This window comes from Tetrao urogallus, assembly GCF_951394365.1.
Source record: "Tetrao urogallus genome assembly, chromosome: 5".
Taxonomy (NCBI): domain Eukaryota; kingdom Metazoa; phylum Chordata; class Aves; order Galliformes; family Phasianidae; genus Tetrao; species Tetrao urogallus.
In genome coordinates, this window is record NC_136818.1 from 25,255,599 (window position 1) to 25,278,385 (window position 22,787).

The 22,787-nt window shown below is 41.9% G+C and overlaps 1 protein-coding gene across 1 annotated transcript; it reads right to left on the reverse strand.

Annotated features, from left to right (window-relative positions):
* Window positions 1-362: 362 nt before the first annotated feature.
* On the reverse strand, window positions 363-22,074 carry SOAT1 (sterol O-acyltransferase 1; the record flags this gene model as incomplete). The annotated part of the gene is made up of 15 exons (XM_079536510.1): window positions 363-419; window positions 1,269-1,414; window positions 2,058-2,193; window positions 2,505-2,603; window positions 3,118-3,215; window positions 3,557-3,686; window positions 4,781-4,826; window positions 5,490-5,571; window positions 6,255-6,333; window positions 6,894-7,176; window positions 8,885-8,992; window positions 9,161-9,220; window positions 9,304-9,452; window positions 16,100-16,158; window positions 21,951-22,074. 15 exons carry the CDS (start codon window positions 22,072-22,074, stop codon window positions 363-365), a joined length of 1,656 nt encoding a protein of 551 aa, XP_079392636.1.
* Window positions 22,075-22,787: the final 713 nt, after the last annotated feature.

Below are 22,787 nucleotides of genomic sequence, written 5' to 3' on the forward strand. Positions count from 1 at the left end.
AGATGGACGGAAGCCAACCATGAGCTACTAGCAAATCTGACTGGACGACTGCCCAGAAGAGCAGCCACTTGGGGGACCCCAGGACGAGTAGGATTCCAGTAGACTGCACCTTCAGCATAATGTTTCACTGGCATGGAAATGGCTCAAAGGGGGGCAGCACATGACAGATGCTGCCTATGAAGCCTGGTGCAATCCAGTTCAACTGGGTTGCTTCAGTACTGTTTTTAAAAGATACAGTTTCTCCCAAATAATCAGGAGGCAAAAATTCCCTTAGAAAAAGTCCGCAGTGAATTAGTCAATGGTCCAAATACGCGGAGGAAACTCTGTTCTTCTGTGATGGCGTGGCCAGAGCATACAAGTTCTTACATCTGCATGTGACATGACCACGAGCGAGGCTTTAAGTAGTCCAGGAACACAGGCTGCAAAACACAGAGAGGCAGTGTGTGTTAGTCACAGGCAAACAGCACCAGCTGTGGTGTGGTCTGCTGAAGTCAAATTTCCCCAACAAGAAAGGTCAAACCACATTTCCACACCTCAGACTCTATTCTTATCTCTGAAAGGCACAGGTTTAGCTGCAGACATGACAAGCTCCTTGCCCACCTCCCACCCTACACAGTATTTATCCACAGTTCTGATGCATCTGCTATAGTAGCATATTGTCTCATGGAGTCCACAATTTATGATAGTAAACACTTAAATGAGACTCAAACTTAAAATTGAGTTTGTCTGAGCATACCTTTGATTAAAATTGAAATCAACTAGCAGAGCAAAATGTTTTATGTGGAAGATGACTCTAATACCATGAAAGTGTCAAAGTAAAGGTAAAAAAAAAAACTACAGAAACATCTGATAAGAGCTAAGCAATTTTTATTGTCACCCACTCTAGCCTAGGAGGAGCACAACAGGCTCAGTTTTTGCAGACCTCCTAGAAAGATTTCCAGTGACCTCAATGGCCAAGTGCTACAGTTACACTCACATAGCATGAGTGGTCTAGTTTACATGCAGGTAGTAGCTTATGTTTTCTCAGATGCGAGAAAAATGGTCAAAGTTTCAAGAAGTGAAATACTGTCAGCATAGAAAATATTAATGAAAGCGCTACCGTGACAAGAAGCTTTGAGATTTCTGTAGTTTCTGAATAGCTCCTAATGAACTAATACAGCACACTGTCAGAAAGGCTCGCGTCACTTAATCCCTGTCCCATCCCCATGGCAAGAAAGGACAAGCCACTGGCCTGGTCAGTTATCCCCTAGGGAGGGTCAGTCACTCACATTTTCTGCAGGGCAGTACTGGCGGGCGTACCACTCCTGGCTGTAGAGGCAGATGATGACACCTTGGCCCAGGAAGAGGGATGTCCACATGATCACGTTCCAGATGGGCCCCTTCCGGCGGTCATTAAGGATGAAGTTAAAGAGCACTGCAAAGAGGAAATGAGAAGCATCGTTCAGAAACCAGCTGATTTTTGCTGGATATTCCCCCTCCCCACTGCTTCACCTCCAGAACAAGGGCTCTTCCCCAAGGTCAGTGCAGCACACAAATATCTGATTACGCCTGGCAGGACAGCAAATACTACCAATTGACCTGAACTTCCAGAAGAGTTCTCCAAGCTGGTGCAGCTGTATGCCTCTTTGCTTGGGTGTCAATACTGTTTGTGATATACAGATGACCAAATCATGCCGGCAGAGGCGACCTAGAGATTTAGAGCCCTCTCACTTACACCCCAAAATGAAATGCAAGAGCCTTAACTTGTAAACGCACTCTCTTCCTTGCTGCAGAAGCAAAGTAATGCTTGTCTTGCACTACAACTTTAAAGATCATTTCCAACTTGCTGACAAGCAGCAATTCAACTAAGGCTTGGCATAAAGGAAGCAGTGCTACTAAATACATAGAGCCCCACAAACATCAGGGTATCATATGTAGCTCTCTTCCTCCCCATTCACGTCTTCACTTCTCTAAGCCATTCACTAGGTTTGGACCCACAACTGCAAACTCTTGGAAATGAGATGATTCTGTACAATAATGATGCCACAACACACTCACATACTCTACTGGGAACTTACTTCCAAAGCACATGAACAGGCAAAAGAGAACTGGGTAGAAGAAGCCGAAGCAGATGCTCAGAACATACTCGTGCACAGCAGCTGATACTGTGAAGACAGACAGCATAGCTGCAGCTTTGAACTTCTTGCCAAAAAACTGGAAGACAGAAGAATACAAAGTATTATTCACCTATTCTGCTGTGGCTTTAGTTTGGTTCTTGCAAGTTGTTTTCTTTTGTTTTGTTAAAAAAAAAAAAAAAAAAAAAAAAAAAAAAAAAAATCAAACCACAAAATCCTGCAGGCATAGTAACAGATGCTATAAAAACTGTAGTTGCTGCCCAAAGCCAGCAGAGGAAAACCAGTCATTGGATTCTCAATATAGCAGTAGTGATGTGGCATGTTCAAAAAAGCACCATCTTGCTCAAGATTTAATTAGAAATACAAGGAATATATGAGTTTGTTGCTCACCCAGAGGAAGTCCCTATAGGCATAGTAATAGAGCCAGTCATGCACTACCACATTCCAAGTTCGGTAGTAGTTTGCATAGGATGTGGAGTTCCACCAGTCCTGGAAGCAAAGTTGAAAGAATATAAAAATCTAATTAAGCATCAGTCATCCTACAGGTCTCTTCTGGATTATCAAGTTTAAACGCATCAGTCAGAACAATACGAAGCCAATACAACAATTTACACCACGAAATAAAACACGCTGTTGTACTTGCAATGATTTTGAAATGCATATCAAGATTTCCTTTTGTCTAAAACCACAGTGGCTGAGATGATAAAAGAACAGTGTCCTGACTGAGCTCTTCAGTAGGTCTGGTGCACAGATCCATTCATGCACAGGGTTACTACTGCACAAGCAATTCAGACTACCAAATAAAAACAAGAACACAACCATTCTAGAACACAACCACCAATTTAAGGCATAAGATAAGCAAAACCCCGTGGACTTTTTTTAAAGTAAAAAGCAAAAGGAAAACACCACCACCACCCCCTCTAGTTTCCACTTTCCTTTCTGTTACAAAAGGTAATGTTTTAGAAGTTTTATAGAGCTTGCTTTATGAACTCCTGCTTCTTACCTTGTAGAACATCCTATCTGCAAAGCGCATCATCTCAGCAAATGCATTAAGCCAACAGTGAAGGAAGGCAAAGAAGACCAGGAAAAGAATCAGTACACCTAGAAGCAAAGCAGAGTCAAATTGATTTTCTTGTATTTTCACTCAGCAGTAAGGGGGAACATGTAACACAGTCAAGATTATTTTTTTTTGTTAGGAAGGGCTTTCCAATACACTGACAGATACAAGCTTTATGCTACCTACACAAAAACAGTAAAACCATTTCAGTTTCTTATTGCACAGGGTCACACTTATCTCAGATGGCAACAGTAAGGTGGCAACAGGACCTACAATTTGAAGACTTAAGTTCAAACTTGCCTGTCACGAATGCTTGATGCAAGAGTTATTTTCCCTTCCTTCTGCCTCTTCTACAAAGACAGATACTCATGGACCCAGGTCTTACCAGGCAGAATTGAGTTGAAGATGCACAAGACCAGCCCTCGAAGATTAAATGTTTCTTGACTACTGTTGCGAAACTGAGGAATGCAGAGCCTCACAAAGATGTAGTAGGCATAAAAAAGCGAACCAAGCACCTGGAACAAAAATAGTAACCTGACTTTGTAAGCGAAATGCACAGTTAACACATTGCCACTTGATAGCTCTGAAAGAAGATCAGCAGCTGCCAACACAAATCAATTATTTTATTTCACTTTGCTACTAATAATCTGCCATAATGCTCCAGGCAGAGAGTAAACAGCAGCCATCTCTCCAGCAAGTTGACTGCCAGGAAGAAAGTCATATTTTCTACTACAGAAGCTCTAAGTTTCTCCTAGTCCTGTCAGCTCAGAAATTATGAGACAGACTTACATCAACATGAAACCAAGCAGGGAACAGTGCCTTGTGATCCAGGTCCAAGACAAGTACAGAATTAATTGAAGAATTATATAATTGTAATTATATCTAGTATTAAGACTTAATTTCCCTAATCCCAAAGAAGACAGTAACAGGCCAAACCACCTAATACCTTCTCTGGCTTACAAACCCATGCTCTGAAAGTTGAAGACAAAAATGCAAGCCACTGCTTTAGATACTGATGGAAGCCAAATACTCATGTGAGCAGCCAGAGGCCTTTCTGTTACTTGTTTTTATTTTTAAAACAAGACCATAAAAGTTTCAATCACATGAAGCCACTGTTTGAAAACAAATCCACAAGAAGCTACTGAAGTTTATGTTCCAAATAGGTTCTCCCTCAATACTGAAGTAAAGATCAGGTCAGACTTAAGCTCAGTTAAGCATGAACTCCAGGCCTCTTATTTCAACACTGGCCTGAGTATCTGCAGACAGGTTGCCGTGCCAGTGCACTACAGCAAAACTGAGTAAAGAAAGAGGGCCAGAGCACAGTGCTCCCCATACAGGCATGAAACTTCAGTTTTTATGGAATGGAGTACGCTTGCTCAAAAAAAAGAAAACACCATTCTGAAGGTTTAACAAGCATTTTCATGTATTTTGACAGAATCCTTAGTTCAGCAAGGTTGCTTTTTAATTTCTTTTTAAATCATTAAAAAGTGTTCTTTTCCAGTAAGCTCACACCATGCTGACAGCAACTAGTGCTAAAGGGAAAGCTGTTTAGCAACACAGTTTAGATGACCTCTGAAATATCTGTTCTTCAGAAAGCTGTATTACTCACCTGTGCAAACTTGGTAGCTACGTAGCCCCATCTTACCGTAGGATTCCTAAGATAAAGAATGCAGAATGTCACATCTAAATAGAACCTTAGTGCAGCAAAATCCTCCTTTTGTTACTGATTCTACTTTGGGAAAAACTAGTTTTAGAATTCAAAGTCCTTGACCTCTTGAATTTTAAAAAGAGGTGCCTAGACCAGATTGCTGGTTCCTCACAACTATGTAGGACAGCTGTGACAATTACATAAAGGAAAAAGTACCTCTGAGGCAGCATTATGCAATTACACAGGAGGTGGTGATCCACCCGATAGTCATGTACAGTACTGCTGACTCGACACTATAGAAGTACAACAACAAGTACATGAAAGTTCATGAGTTCTCAGTTTTATAAGGCTTCATTCTACCGCCTCAAACTCAATAGGCAAGACCATCAATTAGCAATGCATGAAGCAATGCACAAGTCCACTGCTGGGACTGGTGCCATTAGATATTCAGTGGCAATTTGGTTCAGTTCATGCACACAACAGGAATTGCAATGTCAAAAGCACTATTAGTAGTGGAGTGAGTTTTCATAACCAAGACTTGTCCGTGCCGGGTTTCTGACTTTACCATGACTTTATGAAAGCTCTAATTAACTAATTTAATAGGACACAACGTGGGGTCCTTAGTACTGGCTTCAGTTCTTTAATGTTCTACTGATATTACTCATGTTACCTGGGATAGTTGTCTCTGTAGATGAGGGTGGGAGCAAAGAGGAAGTACAAATATTGAGAAATGCGAGGAATAGGTACTGAGCCTGGAAGAAAAGGAAAAGAAAAAATAACTCTTCAATCTTTTTGCTTACTGAAGTTTTCTTTTACCTACTACTCTTTCCCAATATACAGCACTCAGTGTATCAAAAAAGATCAGGCTGGAACTAAAGGTAGGGGATTCCCAAGGAATAAAGCAAACTATCAGATACCCTTGTCAAGAGCAGTTAACAAGTCAGGATGACTAACAGTGCAGTGATGACACACTGATATCACATCTCCTTTCCTCCTCACAAAGATCACAGAATCAATGAGGTTCAAAAGGATCTCTGGAGGTCATGCAGTCCAATGTCCCTGCTCAAGCAGGGTAGATCAATCTTAAGGCCTGGATCAACATGTGGGTTCATGTTCAGCTCTGGTATACATTGCCAAGAGGCCTTCTAGAACTGCTGTCACTTGACCAATGCACTGGACTAGGAGTGAGCAAGCAGCCTCTCCATACTGCTCACAAAAGCAGAAGTAAGAAGTCCTGCTGAAGCAAGATTTAGATCTAAGCAACAGCCTAGCTCATTAACTAAAACCAAATTAAAAAATTCAGATTGAAATGATGCCGCAGAAGGTCAGCACAAAGCCTCATCACCTCCCTGTGCGAAGTCACCAGCTCAGATTCTACCTCTCTCAGAGCAACAGCTAGTTAAGCACAGTTGTCAACTAAAATCAAGCTACTCACCAGACTTGTCCTTTACAGAAGACAGGACTCTGGGCACGTTCTCACGGACAAATGAATGAGCCTTCATAACAAGACGAACCTGGGAGATTAACAGAACACCAGTTTAATACCAACTTGCATCAAGTGTTTCAGGGTAGTGAATTCAGCACTTTGGTTTCTCTGCAGTTTGTACATTCCACCAGGAATTTCTTCTTCCAGGAAGAAACAGGTGTTGACTACACACCCCTTATTTACTTACTTAAAGGGCAATGTTACAGCATAACAGGTTACTAAAGTTGTTTTAAGGCACTTAGCATCCACAAGACAACTAGAAGTAAATAGAGTTTCAGCCTTGATACACGTTCAGAGAAAATTGTACAGTAAAATCTTAAGGTGAAAGTCGTTTCCACGTCAAAACAAGATTTGCTATTATCAGGTTTTCTCATTAGACCTGCCACGTGTTTAAGTCATAGACTAACTCCATCCATAGCCCTGGCTTAATTTAATGAATGAAAAAAAAAAACCAAAAAAACCCAAAAAAAAACAACCACCCACAACACTTGATTCTTAAAGAAAAAAAAAAAAAACAAATCACCTTCCAGTTTTGCAAACAAGCTTCAATATATCCAAGGATACTGAGTAGTATCCTTGGTTGCTTACCTGTTCCAGTATTACAATAAAACGGGAAGCTGGAGGCAGAGCATATGATACAGCAACATACGTTGGCCCAATCCCAAGCCCAACGGTTTGGAAGAGAGTGAACAGTGTCCCGTAGAAGAGAGAGTAGATTACACGATGGGAGGAACTGCTGTAACCTTGGGCCCACTGGAAGAAAAGGCTGTATGGAATGATAACTGTGGCACAGAACATGCACAGCCAAGTACAGAAGACTATCGGAAACTTTCCAAAAACGTAGACCAAGAGATCAAACCCAAGGACCAGCCTAGAAGGCACAAGAAAACAGGCAACATTTAGTATCCACTGTTTCAATAGGAAGTGCTTCTGTTTCAGTAAATGGCTACAGAAGGCCAACCACACAGATTGCAGTTTGAGTCTCGACGGTAGTGAGGAAGGGCAGTTTTCAGCTCAGAAACACAGGGCTGCCCACAGCACAGATTTAAATGACCACCTGCAAGCACACCAGAAGATAAAAACCTGAAGGACTCATGCCATCAGTGCTGTAAGGCACAGCTGTAAGCTGTCCTTACCTTCAAATCCAGCAGGGCTTAAGTGCATCTTTAAGATGAGAAAGTGCTTTGAGAATATGCTCTAAGGTCATCCCTGCTGGTAATTAAGCACATCACTGAATGATCCACTGCTAGCTGAACTGTGCCCAAAAGAGCTTTTGAGGAACACTCATAGGACATTACCACTACTATGTTAAGAACCAGTTTCTCCACAAGAGTTTAACGTCGAGAGAGGCCTTCTCCACTCCCCCCAGTAGAAGCAAGATATTTTAACACCTAGCACCCAAACCTAATTTAATTCTGCTTTGTGAAAACAGTAGACATTTTTGGAAGTGACTCAAAAGGATTATAGCCAGAGGGAATGATGATCACCAAGTGATGTGCACCAGATACATGATTTCACTAACTGAACTTAAACATGCACTAGATGTGCAGCCTGAGAGCCTATCAAAGCCACCAATACCTAAGTAACAATTCTAAAGCAAATTAAAGGAACAAGTAATGCAAAGCATACCAACAAAATGTATTTGTTCTGAGGGTGGAGGCTTAACTGCAAATCGGATCCAAATTATCAGATCAAGTAGTTTAGAATTTTTTTTTTTTTTTTTTTTTTTTTTAAAGCAATCACAGATAATCCAGCCCTATTAGCCAATTTTAGAGGTAAATGTCTATTCCCCCAGCATCCACATTGCTATCAAGTTAGAATTAGCCAAATAATGCTCAATAGTGCATGAGCCAGCTTTTATACCTAGACAAGATAACAGTAATAATCAAAATACAGCTCTGGCTTTGTACACTGAACAACAGATTATCAGCAAGATAAGCATGCAATCCTACTCATGCACACAAGGTACATCTTGCCAAAAAGATATTCAAGGCAACAATCAAGTGTGAGGAAAGCAGTCTTTCACAATCTCTTCCAGAACTGGCTACCTGCTAAGCACAAGCTTACAGGCTGTGCCAATATCCTTGAGATTTTTCCACAGGAAAAAATGAGAAGTTTCTATTTTTATTTAAGCACAAGTACAGTGTATCAGAACTGTCATTTCTCAAATCAGAAAGGACTGATAATGCATTTCAGGTTGGTTGTTTGTTTTTTATTTCTCCCTAAACACAGTCCTCCAAGCACTCCAAGCTGATATAAAAAAAAAAGCAGTCCACACCCACTGATGGCTCCCCTCCATTAGGCCTTGTGATGAACTAAGCATGTTAAATCCACAATTCACTGACAGTACACCTATCTGTAAGACCTTCCCAACATTTAGCTAACTGCATTTGAAATTTCCCTATCCACTCAATAACAATTGCTGGATATTTGAAGAGCATCAAGTTGAACACCCCCCCTTTTAACAGCATCTCAAGAAGAATTACTTTGTGCACCATTCTATAGTTTTCATGTAGTTCTGGCTCTTTGGGAGTGAGCATTTCCCAGCCCTGGCCTTTGTCCTTCCCGAGCACTCTTACCTTCCTTCATCAATGAAGTCCACTAAAAGTGTGCTGAGGATGAAGACGATGAGAAGAGCGATGAACATGTGATAGATTGTCCTGATGTGACTCACTTCAAATAGCTCACTGGGGGAGAGATTCAAAAGCTATCAGGCCATTCACATAGCAGATCACACATCACACTTGTGTTATGGCTTTCAAATGAAGCATCTCAAAGCAAAGGCTAGTTAGCTTGCTGTCAAGAGTACTTACAGTCAACTTATTTAATGGAAAAAGCGAAGCTAAACTACTCACTCCAAGAGGGACCTCCTGGCAGTGAAGATCTTCCCATGTTCTGGAGGGGCTCTTAAGGTCCTGCAAATTAGAACATTCAAGAAAAAGAAAATAAGGCTTCCAGGAAACAGTCTTGTTACAGAACTAACGTAAACCTGACTTACTTGGCTTTGTGTAGCTCCTTCTCAGAGCAGGAAGCCGGGAAGAGGGAAGCTGAAGATGAGGAATCCAGGAGCGCTGACTTCGCCACCAAACTGTTCACAAACTCTGTGAAGTGACTGTCCACCTCCTTCATGAAAACTGGCTTCAGTTGCTGACAGAGCAAGAACAGAGCAGCAAGTTACCAAAATGTATCTAGAGTTAAGTAAGACATACTCCTTTTTTATCCCAGAGCAGAACAAAGTAAGGGATCCTGTGCCATCAGCCCACGGCTGGAGTCAAATTGGACAGGAACATACCCAGCCTGTTCACACACCTCAGTTCCGAGAGTTCTGAATAACGTTTATCTTCCCTGCCAGATGCAATAGAGGAGCAAAGCAAAAATACTGAACTTCACACATGTCTGGAGTGGCAGGTACTTCACATTTTTGGTGGTGCTGCTATGGAAGCTGAGCTAAACATAATACAGACCCAGAAAACACTTCTCAGTTTTAGCCACAAGTGCAAACAAGATTTACATCATAGCCAGTGTAGTGCTACTGGAAGGAAAAAAAAAAGATGATCTTTTCATGCTTGTGACTCAAAAATCCCAGGTGAACCTGCTGAATTCCCTTTTTGTAAGACAGCAAATAACCAGTGTAAAGCTAATGCAACCAGTTGGAACAAAAGTGCACCATTTTCAGCCTATTCATGCTTTTTTTTTTTTTTTCCTCTTTTCTTTTTCCTCCTCATTTTACCAGGAAAATGCAACTTCTGAAGCATCTTGTTCGCTAGAGCTCTTGACTTCTAAGGGTGCCTGAGAAACTAGATGAGCATCCCCCTCCTTTACCATCTTCCTGAAAAAACACAGACAGAGCACAAAGAGGGTAATAACTGGCTGTTAACAAGGCATAGGCCACCCTGGTCAAAGACTGCTTGCTTTTTTACCTGATTAAAAAAAAAAGGTTTACTCTCCAGAAAGGAAAATATTACTTAAACCTTCCAGTAACAAGCTAACCAGGGAAGAAAGGCAAACTACACAATGATGAGATTATAATCCTGTTTCCCTATCACTTTTGTCTTGCCTAAGGGCTAATGTGCACAATTCACTCCAATTCTCCAGTATACAGAATAGTTCAATTTGCTCTTCGGTCTCACAGCATGCACTTCCAAAGACCTAATCTCCACGGGCCAGGAAGACTTTAAAAATAAGATGCCTTTAGAAGAAACTAAGCAATAAGATGCTCATTTCAAAGTTACTTACTTCCATAGAAAGTATTACACTGGGCTCTGGACAGTTCTTTACTACAAATTACTAAAAACTACTACTGCAAATTCTCTTGCTCTTTAGATGCAAACAGGATCCCAAGATTTGCATAGTGGCATAAGAGCTATTCTTGCAAGTAGAAGATTAGGCAAAATGAATTCCCTCAAGGAAATAAAAGCAACATGTGATCACTTGAAATCCAAGAGCTTAGAAAGCCACAAGATCCTAAAATTATGAGCCCTTCAGAAGTCACCCAGTTATCTTCAGCACAGAAGATAAGCATGTTTAACAAAGTTTGTAGGACTACAAATCTAATCGTGTATTACGGTCATTGTTTGTTTTCTTTTTGATGCAAGTGCCTCTTTGCAAAACTTGTCTGCTCATCCTTTTGCTTGAGACTTTCTCAGATTGTCCAAGTATTTCTAGATGGTAGCTGCATATTATTTCATCTTATCTTCCTACTCATCATTGGCTCAAGAAGCATTTGTTTTTCCCTCCAAATGCCTTCAGAATTCCTTTCTGATACTTATTTTTTAATCTTGAAGGCTGAAAAGCAACAAAACCAAGAAATCCATTTTCAAGGAGGAAAAGAATGTGGAAGTCGTACACAGGAACACTGCTTCCTTTGGAAGGCTTTTGTGATGCTCCGTTGTTTGGTGTCTTTTTTGTAGAGCCTGTTATATCAGAAAAAGCTGAAGCACCATTGTTTTTTGCTAAGCAGAAACAGGCACAAGGACTAATAACACGAGGAAATAGACCCAAAAAGCCAAGCTAAAAGGTCTTTTTTAGATGTAGATCTTTTAGGCGAGCAAAGCCCAGTAACAGGCAACGTATTCGTACAAAGTGCTGCTGCATAATGCAACAACAGCCAAGCAAGCAAGTTTAACTTTCTGGTAGTAAACGCAAAACCTGAAATAAGACCACATTCTTCACAGTGGTCAGCTTTAGTAAGAACTAAAAAAGCTGCAGTAGGAGAAGGAATAGATTAATATTTAACTTAGAAAACATTTTCTTACTATTTGGCAGCTGCTAGCATAGAACTAACAAGCTTCACTGGCACTTGATGATACAACTCGGTTGTCTATTCTTAGAGTTTTCCGGAAAGCAGAGAAGAGGGCTCAACTCTTGCAAAAACATGGATTAATCTTTTAAAAACAAGAAGTACAAAAGTTGAGTACTTTGGAACTACAGCCTGTAACAGAAGACTGCTTTTTGGCACAGCCTGTTCTTACAGCACACATGCACGTATCCCTAACCGAGGAAGTCAAACAAATTCCTACTCCTCTTGGAGTGTTCTCATTTCCCTTCCAGAAAAGCACTATTCATTCCTACCACATTTTTTTTTAATTTTTTTATTTTTATTTTTTAAATTTCCTCTCAGCAAGAGCTTAGCAGAAATAATTTCCTTATATTACACGTTCCCTTTCCAGTCAGTGCTCTGCTGAGGCTGCCCCTCCTAACACAACCCTCCAAGGCTGACATCAACTTATGCACATATTTGGGCTGGGAAAACAAGATGCGAGTTCTCATGAAATAAAATTTGATGTAGACAGAGCAGAAACTCCACATTAACTGCAATTCTTCACATCAGAACTGCACAATGTATTTGTTACACTGACAACCATCGCTACTGCCAATCAAAAGCCAGTCTAATTGAGTAATTGCCAGAGTAACTGTTCACACTCAATAAGCCAACTGATCAAGCCACTAAACACATAAAACATAAAAGAATGCACCTCACACAAACCTTCTCTGCAATATGGCACAGTCCTCTAGCAGAGCTTAACTGTTCCCTAACTGGTGTTCCAAGTGTTACACAAGGAACAGGGCAGATCTGTTCAGCTGTCACAATTTAGTTTTAAATAAAAGAATCTGATTATTGGAACAACAAGGAGGGGGAGCAAATACTCAATAAATGCTATGCCATAAAAAACAGAAGCAGGCAAATAATTGATAAGTCAGAGGAAATTGAGCCAAGCAACCCTGTAACTTATTGCTACAGAGAAATTCACCAGAGTTTCCCTTAACTTTACTCATTCTAACAGATACAACTGGAAACTGTGCTACGGCACACTGAACGTGAGGAAGCGATATGGGATAACCAGCACAGCTTCACCAAGGGCAGGCCCTGCCGGCCAAACCCCATGGCTTTTCATGAAAGTTTAACTGTGTCTCTAGACAAGGGGAGAGCCACTGACCTCGTCTATCTGGACTTTGGTAAGGCCTTTGACATTTCTCCATAACAACCTTCTCTTCAAATAGGAAAGATATGGATTTGATGGGTGAACTGTCTGATGGAGGAGGAACTGGTTCAGAAATATCCAGGGAGTGTTGGTCAATGGCTCAGTGTCTGCATGTGACAAATGGCACCCCACATCTTCATCAATAATATCAACAGCAGGACTGAGAGTAGCCTCAGCAAGTTTGCAGATGACACCAAGCTGTGTGGTGCCACTCGGAGAGACCTAAATAGGCTGAGCAGGGGGCCCAGGTGAACCTCATGAGGTTCAACAAATCCAAGTGCAAGGTCTTGCATCTGGATTGTGGCAGCCCCCACTATCAATACAAGCACAAAAAAAACAGAGCACAGCCCTGTTGAAAAGACTTGGGGGTACTGGTAGATGGCAAGCTGAACATGAGCCAGCAGCGTGCCTGCACAACAAAGTCAACTGGATCCTGGGCCGCATCAAAAGAAGTGTGATCAGCAGGTCAAGAGAAGTGATCCTGCCTCTCTAATGTGCACTGGAGAGACCTCACCTGGAGTACTGTGTCCACACGGGGAGTCCTCAGTACAGCAAAGTTCTGGACCTGCTGGAGTGTACCCAGAGAAGGGCCATAAAATGAGCCAAGGGATGGAACACCTCACCTATAAAGACAGGCTGAGAGCCAGAGCTGTTCAGTATAGAGAGAAGAAGGCTCCAAGCAGATGTGAAAGTGGTCTTTCGTTATTTAAAAGGTGGCTGTAAGAAAGAAGGAGACAGACTCTTCACCAGAGACTGCTGTGACAGGACAGGGGAAATAGTTTCAAACTAAAAGAAGAGATATTTAGATTGGATATAAGGAAGAAGTTTTTCATGATAAGGGTGGTGAGGCACTGGCATCACTCTGGTTTCCCAGAGCAACCTGATCAAGCTGTAGAAATCCTTGTGCACTGCGTTGCAGTTAAACTGGATGAACTTCAAGGGTTCCTTCCAACTCTAAGGATTCTATGATCCTAAGTGGAGCAACACCAACCACCTACAACTCCCACTTAAACAAATGGAGGCTGACAGTGATTAGCACTTGTCAGAAATCAAGCATCTGTATAGGCCTCAGACACAGACCCCATAAAGGGCAAAAGGGGATCTGAGCTTCTGTTGTGTGAATACCGGTCAAAACGATGAGGCAGAAGAGGAATTCTCGGGCATTTCTAACAGATGTAGGCTTTTATACTTAGCCCTACAGCTATTCTTGTAGCTTTGAGGAATCTTAAATTTGCAATCTGCTGAACTCAGCATATAAAACCTGAACTTCCCATGTTTCAGGAGCAACTTCAGCATTCAAGTGCTGCTGAGCCTTCTGGTTTTCTTTGGTTCTCTTTGTGGATAAGAAACTGCCTTGACTATAGGCTACCATGTCTCAAACTTCGGAGCCAGAAAGCATTCAGAAAGATAACACAAAAGTAGAGTTTTACACCTAGGAAGGAATAATTGCATGCACCAGTACAGGCTGGGGGATGAGCTGCTGGAGAGGAGCTCTGCAGAGAGGGACCTGGGCATCCTGGTGGATGACAGGTTGGCCATGAGCCAGCAGTGTGCCCTCATGGCCATAAAAGGCCAATGGCATCCTGGGGTGCATTAAATGAGCATGTCCAGCAGGTCGAGGGAGGTGATCCTCCCCCTCTACTCTGCCCTGGTGAGGCCTCATCTGGAGCACTGCATCCAGTTCTGGGCTCCCCAGTACAAAAAAGACAGGGATCTCTTGGAAAGAGTCCAGCGGAGGGACGCAAAAATGGTGAAGGGCCTGGAGCATCTCTTCTATGAAGAAAGGCTGAGTGAACTGGGTCTATTTAGCCTTGAGAAAAGATGACTGAGAGGGGATCTAATCCAGGTTTACAAATACCTGAGGTGTGCTGAGGCCAGTCTCTTTTCAGTGGTACGTGGAGACAGGACAAGGGGAAACGGACATAAGCTGCAACATAGGAAGTTCCACACAGATGTGTGCAAGAACTTCTTTACAGTGAGGTGATGGAGCACTGGAACAGGCTGCCCAGGGAGGTGGTGGAGTCTCCTTTTCTGGAGATGTTCAAGTCTTGCCTGGATGCCTACCTGTGTGAGCTGGTGTAGGGAACCTGCTTTGACAGGGGGGTTGGACTCGATCTCTAGAGGTCCCTTCCAACCCCTACAATTCTGTGATTCTGTGATAGCTTACTCAAAGAAAGAAATCCAAGATCAAGTTGTCCCTCAGCATCCAGATAGTGTCCCCTGGAACTTACGTAGCTACATGTGCTTAACAGTCCTTTAAAGGTTACTTGTGCAAGCATTAGTTGCAAACAGTGAATTGCAGTGGTTGTATTTGTCTGCAGAAAAAAGATATGAGGCAGATATGAGACTTGCTCTATCATGCCCTCAGTAAGAGTCACTCAGAGAAGACAATATATGAAATAAAATTAAGAGCTGACTATCCCTCTAATGGGTTGAATTCTAGGAGCATCAGCACAAAAAGCAGTACACCCTTTGCAGAAGACACTTAAGTACACTACAGTTGTATCTACTGTAAGTTACACATCATATCTATATAATAAAGAGACTTTAAAACAGGAAAGGACCTCAAAGTTGCAAGGTATTTGTCGCTGTCCTTTAAGTATCCAATCCCTAATAACTACATAGGGCTGAGACAATTAGATGACCTCATCCTCAGCATGGGATTCTCTGCAATAAAGTGAAGCAAGAGCGCAGGACAGTTTGCCTCAAAGAACATGCCTGCTGTGAAACAATGGTTAGCAAGGAGGGTGCAGTTCACTGTTAGCTAACTTCATTTAATTTGGCCATAAATCGCCTTAGTGCACGTTAAGGCAATGGCAGCTCACGCAGATGCAGATGACATGTATAGAAATTTTTCTCTGAGGATAATGCTTACTGAAAAGTAGTAAGATCACCTCCACAGCTAGGGCAATGGAAACCAAGAGATACAGGCCAGGTGCATTAATGGCTAACAGGACACAGAATTTGAAGCACTGGACACACAAGCTGTCAAAGGGAACAAGCTAGCTAACAATTACACTGTCGAAAGTTAGTAGTGAGGCAAGTCCAATTTTATTATAGGCCTCAAAGTTCATTCTTATCACTGGACTCTAACCTATTGGGGTCAAACAAGACAGAGCTGTGTTTGACAGCACTACTCTTGTGCAAAGTGAGAAGAGATACAGACAGGAAGAGGGCTGTATAAAAGTCACCACACTTGAATTATGTCTGAATAGAATGTATTTGTATTCCAGGATTGAGGAGTCTCCAAAAGAGATGATCAGGCTCAATTATCCTGCTCCTCCCCACAAAGAAGCATTACAGTATATTTACCTCAGCTTCTGCTATTAGCTGCATCTTCCTTGTTATCACATGGTCCACATCAACACGACCTAAGGAAGGAAAAGCAAATATTTAACAGCTGCATTTGCAGCAACGTGTCCCGCATGACTGAAAATACATGAAAAACAGCAGGCAGTAGTTAATTCACTAGTTTTTCATTAATACTTCTGATTCCTACTAATGTCTCAGCAAGTACAAAACTAAACTACAATGTTAGTAAGCATTGAGCAAGTATTTTAAACAGCCATTTAGGATCACAACATGATAAAGTAGGCAACAGCTGATAACGTGCTGGATTTCTGAAAGCTTTGCAACTCCACAAATCATTCCAAGGTCCTTAAACATATTCAGCCTTGAAACAGCAATGAGAACAACCCTTAGAAGGTCATATCCAAGCATGCTGATCTTCTAGCATAGTTTTATCTTATGCACTGTGAACTAGACGAAAGATTAGGTTGCCTACTGGCAATGTAGAGACCTCCAGACAAGGTAGTCAAGACACAACTTTCTGTAAAATAACCATCCCTAAAGATGGGCAGACTGGCAAGTTGGAAGGCTGTCATCCTGTATTCAAACCTGGCTACTCTCACTCCTTTCTTCCCCCATCACGAGCATCAGTCTGACTGTATTTCCCCAAAACACTGTATCCCTTAAAACAGGTGGTCAATGCATGCTAACAACAGGTCTATGCTTGCTAAAAACACCATTGGGACTTTTGTCACTAGCAACACCAAGAGTTAAGTGAAATATTTCCTATTTCCATCTTTAATAAAACTATACTCATTTGTCAGCATTAGACATTCCTACCACCCCATATCAAGCAGGCAGTAAGAACAGATTTTGGACATAAAACACAGGCTATAGACTGAAGAATGGGAAGTGGCAACACCTTCTTACAGGTAGTTTTAGCCACCTCGTAATGCAACAAAGAATAGAAATAGGTAAATATCATGATTTCTTTATATTCTGGCTGCACGCAAAATTCACTTTTCACAGAAACAGAATTCCTGGCTGCTAAGCATCTCGCCTCCAAAACAAAAAGTTACCTCAGCATTTAAGTCATTCAGCAAGTACAATGGTGCGATAGACTGCCAGTCAGGGAACAATTCAAGAGTGTAAAATAGCTTTTGCCACTCAGCTCCTGCACTTCACTGGTCTCAAATGGGCACCCCCACTCACAGAAAAAAAATAAGCAAAACCATCCCACAAGCAGCAGGAAAGCATATCTTTCACAGCATCTCAAGAACTCAACTCCCTCACTGCACCACTCCACAATTGTATCGATAGTCCTTCTACCCATTATTGCTGTGCTAAAAACCACCGTATGTTTGCCTGCTGGCAAGCAAACCACACAGAGCTGTTGAGCTCACAGCCCAGCCACCTTTGCTGCAAAAGGTGAGAACTGTTCTCTCATCCACCTGCCAGTATTCACGAAACTGTGCAACAGGGCCAAAGACACCAAGACATCTGAGATGTGGGGGGTTGCACTATTTCCTTTGTGAGCTGAACAAAAAATGAGCAGCTACTGCTTTGACTGCATTTCCTATCACTACAACTACTCAGGAGTGACTCTCTTAAGAAATAAAACATCCTTTTTCCACTAACAAGGCCTTAAAAATGGCTAGTTTCACCTATACCTTAGCATATGACTGTAATATTCCTGTAAACATTCCTGTAAAGGAAAATGGGCAGGTCTCTGACCTGTTGACATCGTAATTGCTGAAGTTGTACACAGTGTCCCTCCTATCTCTTTATCCACCCACACACCAGTGAATAAGCAACATCACATAGACTAAAAACATAGCAAGGCTTAATGAGTCTTTGAATCAAGATCTCAGCATCTTCTCTACATATACCTCATGCAGCAAACTAAGTAAAACCACCTGTAAGCTCAGCTTCCTTCTGAAAAAGAAGCAAAACTGTCTCCTGTTGAAGAAAATCTGCCCCCCCAAACCACCAACACATCCTGCTGTTCCACAGCATGAGTTTATTGGGCAGGGCATCACAGGCAGGTAGCATAGAGTAGATAAATCATCATCTTGAATCATTCACCTTCTGCTGTGTGAGCTGCTACTTATGTTTCCTAAAGTCATTTAGAAATAGAATCATCACATGATTTTGAGTCTAAGAGGAACTGAACACCACTAAGAAGTCTAAATTTTCCACTTTCCTTTGCCATCAGAAATCCCTTTGCACCACTCTAGGATTACAGTACCTTCTAAGAAATCAGACTCAAGGTCGCACAAGTCAGGCAAGCACATCTACCATCAAAGTAATGCAGGTTCTGAACTAAGAAAACAGGAACTACATTAAAAAATTGTAAAGAAAAAGATCTTTAAAGACTAGAATGAACACAGTAGCAAATCACACAGGAAACCAGCCTTAAAGAGATCATGTAATTATCAAGACGTTTTCTTATTGCTGAAAATCTGGGCAACTTAAGTTTCACCAAAAAAATTTACAAACTGTCTTTTTTTTTTTTTTTAATTGGATTTGATTTTCTTTTCTAATCTTCTTTTGTACATATTACAAGCAAGTGACATTGATAGGAGAAAAACAATCATCCCAATTCACACAATTCATTAATACTAAAGCCTGCAATCCAGCAAAACCAATTCCTGCACGAGATGCCAGCCAGCACTCCACTGAGCAAGCTCTCAAAAATCAGTGTTAAAAAAGTACTCATTTTGTTTAAATGCTCCAGTAATTACAGTCAAAAGCACAAGTGGGAATAAGTCATGTGAGTAAAGGCACGGTTTGTGAGCACGGTTCCAGCCGGTGAGCCTTCATGAGCCACAAGAAGTCAGTCATCTTCCTTGGCTGTTCAATCTGACAAAAACTTTTCTTCCCAGAAAAGCTAAGAAAAGCATACAAATGAACTTCAATTTATTGTCATGTGTTCATAAAACAGAAAGTACTTCCCCAGATGGTTTTAGGACATGCTGTGCACAGCTGCATCTGATAACCAGAAGTATTTTCCCCAATGATTACAGAAGCTATTTAGCTTCAGGATCTTCTTGGAAAGTCAGAGATACCATGCAAACTGTACCCTGTACTGCCCTTCCATAAAAGGAGATGAAAAACATGATATTCATTGTATCTTGACCAGACTACTTATCACGGAAAAGGTGAGAGGAACACTGGCAGGAGAATTTCCTGTTACTGTCCAGGCTCCCAATCTAAAATTACTGAAGATGCTGTTATCTGAAAGACCAGCTATGTCCAAGCCAGCCTAGCACAGGGACACAGCCAAGGGCAGAAGCATCCCACACCAGGTACAACAGAACACAAGTCTTATTCTGAATTATCCCAATTTACGCATGCATGCAGCAGAGAGAGAACAAGTTATGACTAAATTGCCTTCAACCCTCAGCTGATCTGCTTGAAAAACTCACAGGCTACTTAGGTCACCGTGCTGTAGCTGGGCAAGGAATCCAGTTAAAAAGCAAAGTCTGCAGGGACATGGAACCCAAACAGCCTCTTGACTAGCAGAAGGAAACAGCAGCATTCTCCAGGTCACAACTGCACATTCCCAGGCTTGTCACAAGAAGCTTCTCAGCCTTCAACAAACCCACAGATTATAAAACATGTCAGAACATAAGAATTACCAGCATCCACACAGTCGTGGGCAAGACAGCTTTTTCCACCTAACTCCCTGAAGTACCCCCAAGAAACTCAATTTCAGCAGCTTATGCACACTTGTTGCCCTGGTCAGACAGTAAAGTCTGAAGTGTTCAAAGTTTCTTCCTGGTTCAAAGCTCCCTTCTCCTGTATCAACAAGGACACATCGCCTGTGCAGCTTCATGAACTTTCACACCAGGAATGATCCATAGTAACCTCTTGGTTAGAAGATAACAAGCCCTTTCCAAGACAAGCATTACCAAACATGCTTACTCATACCCAGCAGATATGCCACAACAGACTTGTTTGCGGATCAGTCCTCTTCAGATTTCTCCACAGCCATCAGTTTACTGGTTTCAAACGGTCTTATCTTCGCATTTCAGAGGGCCTCAATACAGTAAAGAGCCACGTCCTCTCTAAGCTTTTACATCTGCCATGCAGTTTCTATTACAGCTATTCCAGGTTAAATCTTCCTGCTACTGTACTGCCCAACGTCAATATCGCATTAAGCAGAACAGTTTTGCACTTATTGACACATCTCCAGCTGAAAACACACAAATCTTAGGGCAGCCTGGATTTTGTTAAGGGATTACTGTTGCCTAGATCACCCACACACACTATGCCAGGACAAAATCAGTTGCTTAAGACACTCTAGCCTTTTCAAGGAGAAAAGAGTATGAGACCAATGTGCTTCTGGAAACAAGTCAATTGGCCCTTAACACTATTAAGTTAAAAAGCAGATTGTCTTTGCTAATCAGGGAGGATAAAGGGTACAAAGTCACATTTGTTTTTAGTTTTTCCTGCAGAAAGAATTGCTACAAAAATACTATGTGTTCACTTGCATGCAAGATACTGTCCTGGGGTGTCTAGAATTCCTTACCTGCAGTAAACATGTTTATCATCTAGAACTCTGTGCAACTCAGGTGTGAAGATGCTACAGTAAAAGGACGTTGCCAGGCATTCCAGATTATTAGCCACAAGCTGCCTGTGTATTTGTCAGGACTAATGCTTTAGGAACAGTTATCCTGAAACCAGAATGAAAGAAAGCTACAAAACATTTATGGGTGCTACTTTTGAGCAACCCTTCCAGCTTAGTGAGCTTTCACACCAAGTTACAACTACTTACACAAACATACTAGACTGCATGAGGGGTCACTATCTAGAACACGAGAGCACTCCTTTGACTTGGTAAAGCTTTAAACTCTGTGATGCAGAGCTGCTGATCTAACCCAGCAGAGAGGAATTCCTGTACAGAGGGATCCATCTTCTGTGTCACGGTCATCAGTCAGAGAGTGACACTTGTCTCCCTGTGGAAGACCTGCACTGCAGTTTGGACTGCACTAACACACAACTTACTATCCCAACCACCAGGTGTGGACCTGCACATGAAAGCCCAGCACTCTGTCAAGACATCCATCCCAGATTGTTTAGGTGCTGCCCACTCACAGCATCGCACCTGCAGTGATACGCTGCCTTCCAGAGATTCTAAAAAGAAAAGCTTTTAAAAAGCAGGCACACCCACTTACCAAGTGCTAATTATCACAGCTATATTTATTCTTTACCCACAAGCGTGCAAGAACTCAAACTTAGTTATAATGGTTAAGGTGTTTCCATGGGTAAAGAGGTAGAAGTCTGCTTCTAAACCCATCATAACTGTTTCCCAGCAGTTACTACCTGCAAGTTTCTAAAAACAGCATTGATGTAGCAGCCCCATTCCGCCAGGTTAAAAGATTAGTACCACCAACAGCTGAAAGTCTCATTTCTGCAATAGTCTGTGGGACAGCTTTCTCTCAAGGATATCTTTGGAAGAAGAAATTTCACTTGTTCTCAACTTATATTTGCTTCAACTCCTGTTCCGCTTGAAAGATACACAGTGAAATAGTGACACTATTCAGGAGAGCATTAAAAAAAGTTATCTCCTTCAATTACTGTTATCAGAGTTTTGGAACAGAGATTCGTGTGGCACGTCGTGACAAACTAGCTTAGCTTTTCACTCATCCTGCCTCCCAAAGAGAAAGAATAAGAGCTGCAGTTCTGTCATTAACCTCCTCACAGAAAGCAGTGCAGCATGACTGAGGACTCTGGGGACACTGTCTCAAAGTCCACAGGCAAAACCACTTAAACATCCACAAATCAAGCCAGCTGTAAGCCACATTACTTCCCAGCTGGCCACAGCATAAACTAATACAAACCCAATTAATCCCAAGTGAAAGAACCTCACCATTGCTGGAGTTTTGAAAGGATCTGTCGCCATCAGGTCTCCTCTGCATTTCTTCATTCTCAGGGCTCTTGTAGGTTGTGGTGGAGCCAGACGGGCGTTTTCTTACACAGTCTTCCCCTGCCATTGCTGCCTAGCTAAACCAGAAAAGGACAGGAAATAATTAATGACAAAACTCCATTTATTCTTCACATAGTTACAGAATGAATTACATAGCCGCCTCTGCTCCACAGTTAAGATTTTTCCCTTGCTATTATGAATTCAGAGTAAGGGCAGTTGAAAAGAAGCACACACTGGCATTAGTCACTGTACTGCAAGTCACACTGCCTTTCCCTTACCATATCTGTAAAAGAGCAAAGTATCCAAGCAAGTTCTCCCTCACCACTACAAAAAGAACTTTCATTTTCCCACAGCTCCCTCCTTTCCCTTACAGATCTAAGTATTTAAAATGACCTGAGCCTTTGTGAAATCTTTAAAAGCGCAAAAAGCCCTTGAAAATGCTCTCCAGTAGTCAGCCTGACAGCAAAATTTGTCTTCAGAGAGCTCTGGCACGTTTGCTTTGCAAGATCACCCGCATGGTTTTGCCTGAGCCAAGCCCCCTCCTGTCAAGCTTCAGTTCTCACTGAAAAAGCAGCTTCCTCAATAGATCCTTGTATTTTGTCTGGTCAGACAACGGCTGTGCTGCGAACCAGGGAAAAACAGGAAGAGAAAATCTGGTTTGAACACATCCAATGACAAAAATCACTGCTAGTGTCAGAGCTGCTAGCTAATAGGGAACACCTGATCTGTCACAGCTGGGCTGAGAAAAAGAAGTCAGAAAGCAACTTAAGAAGGATTTCC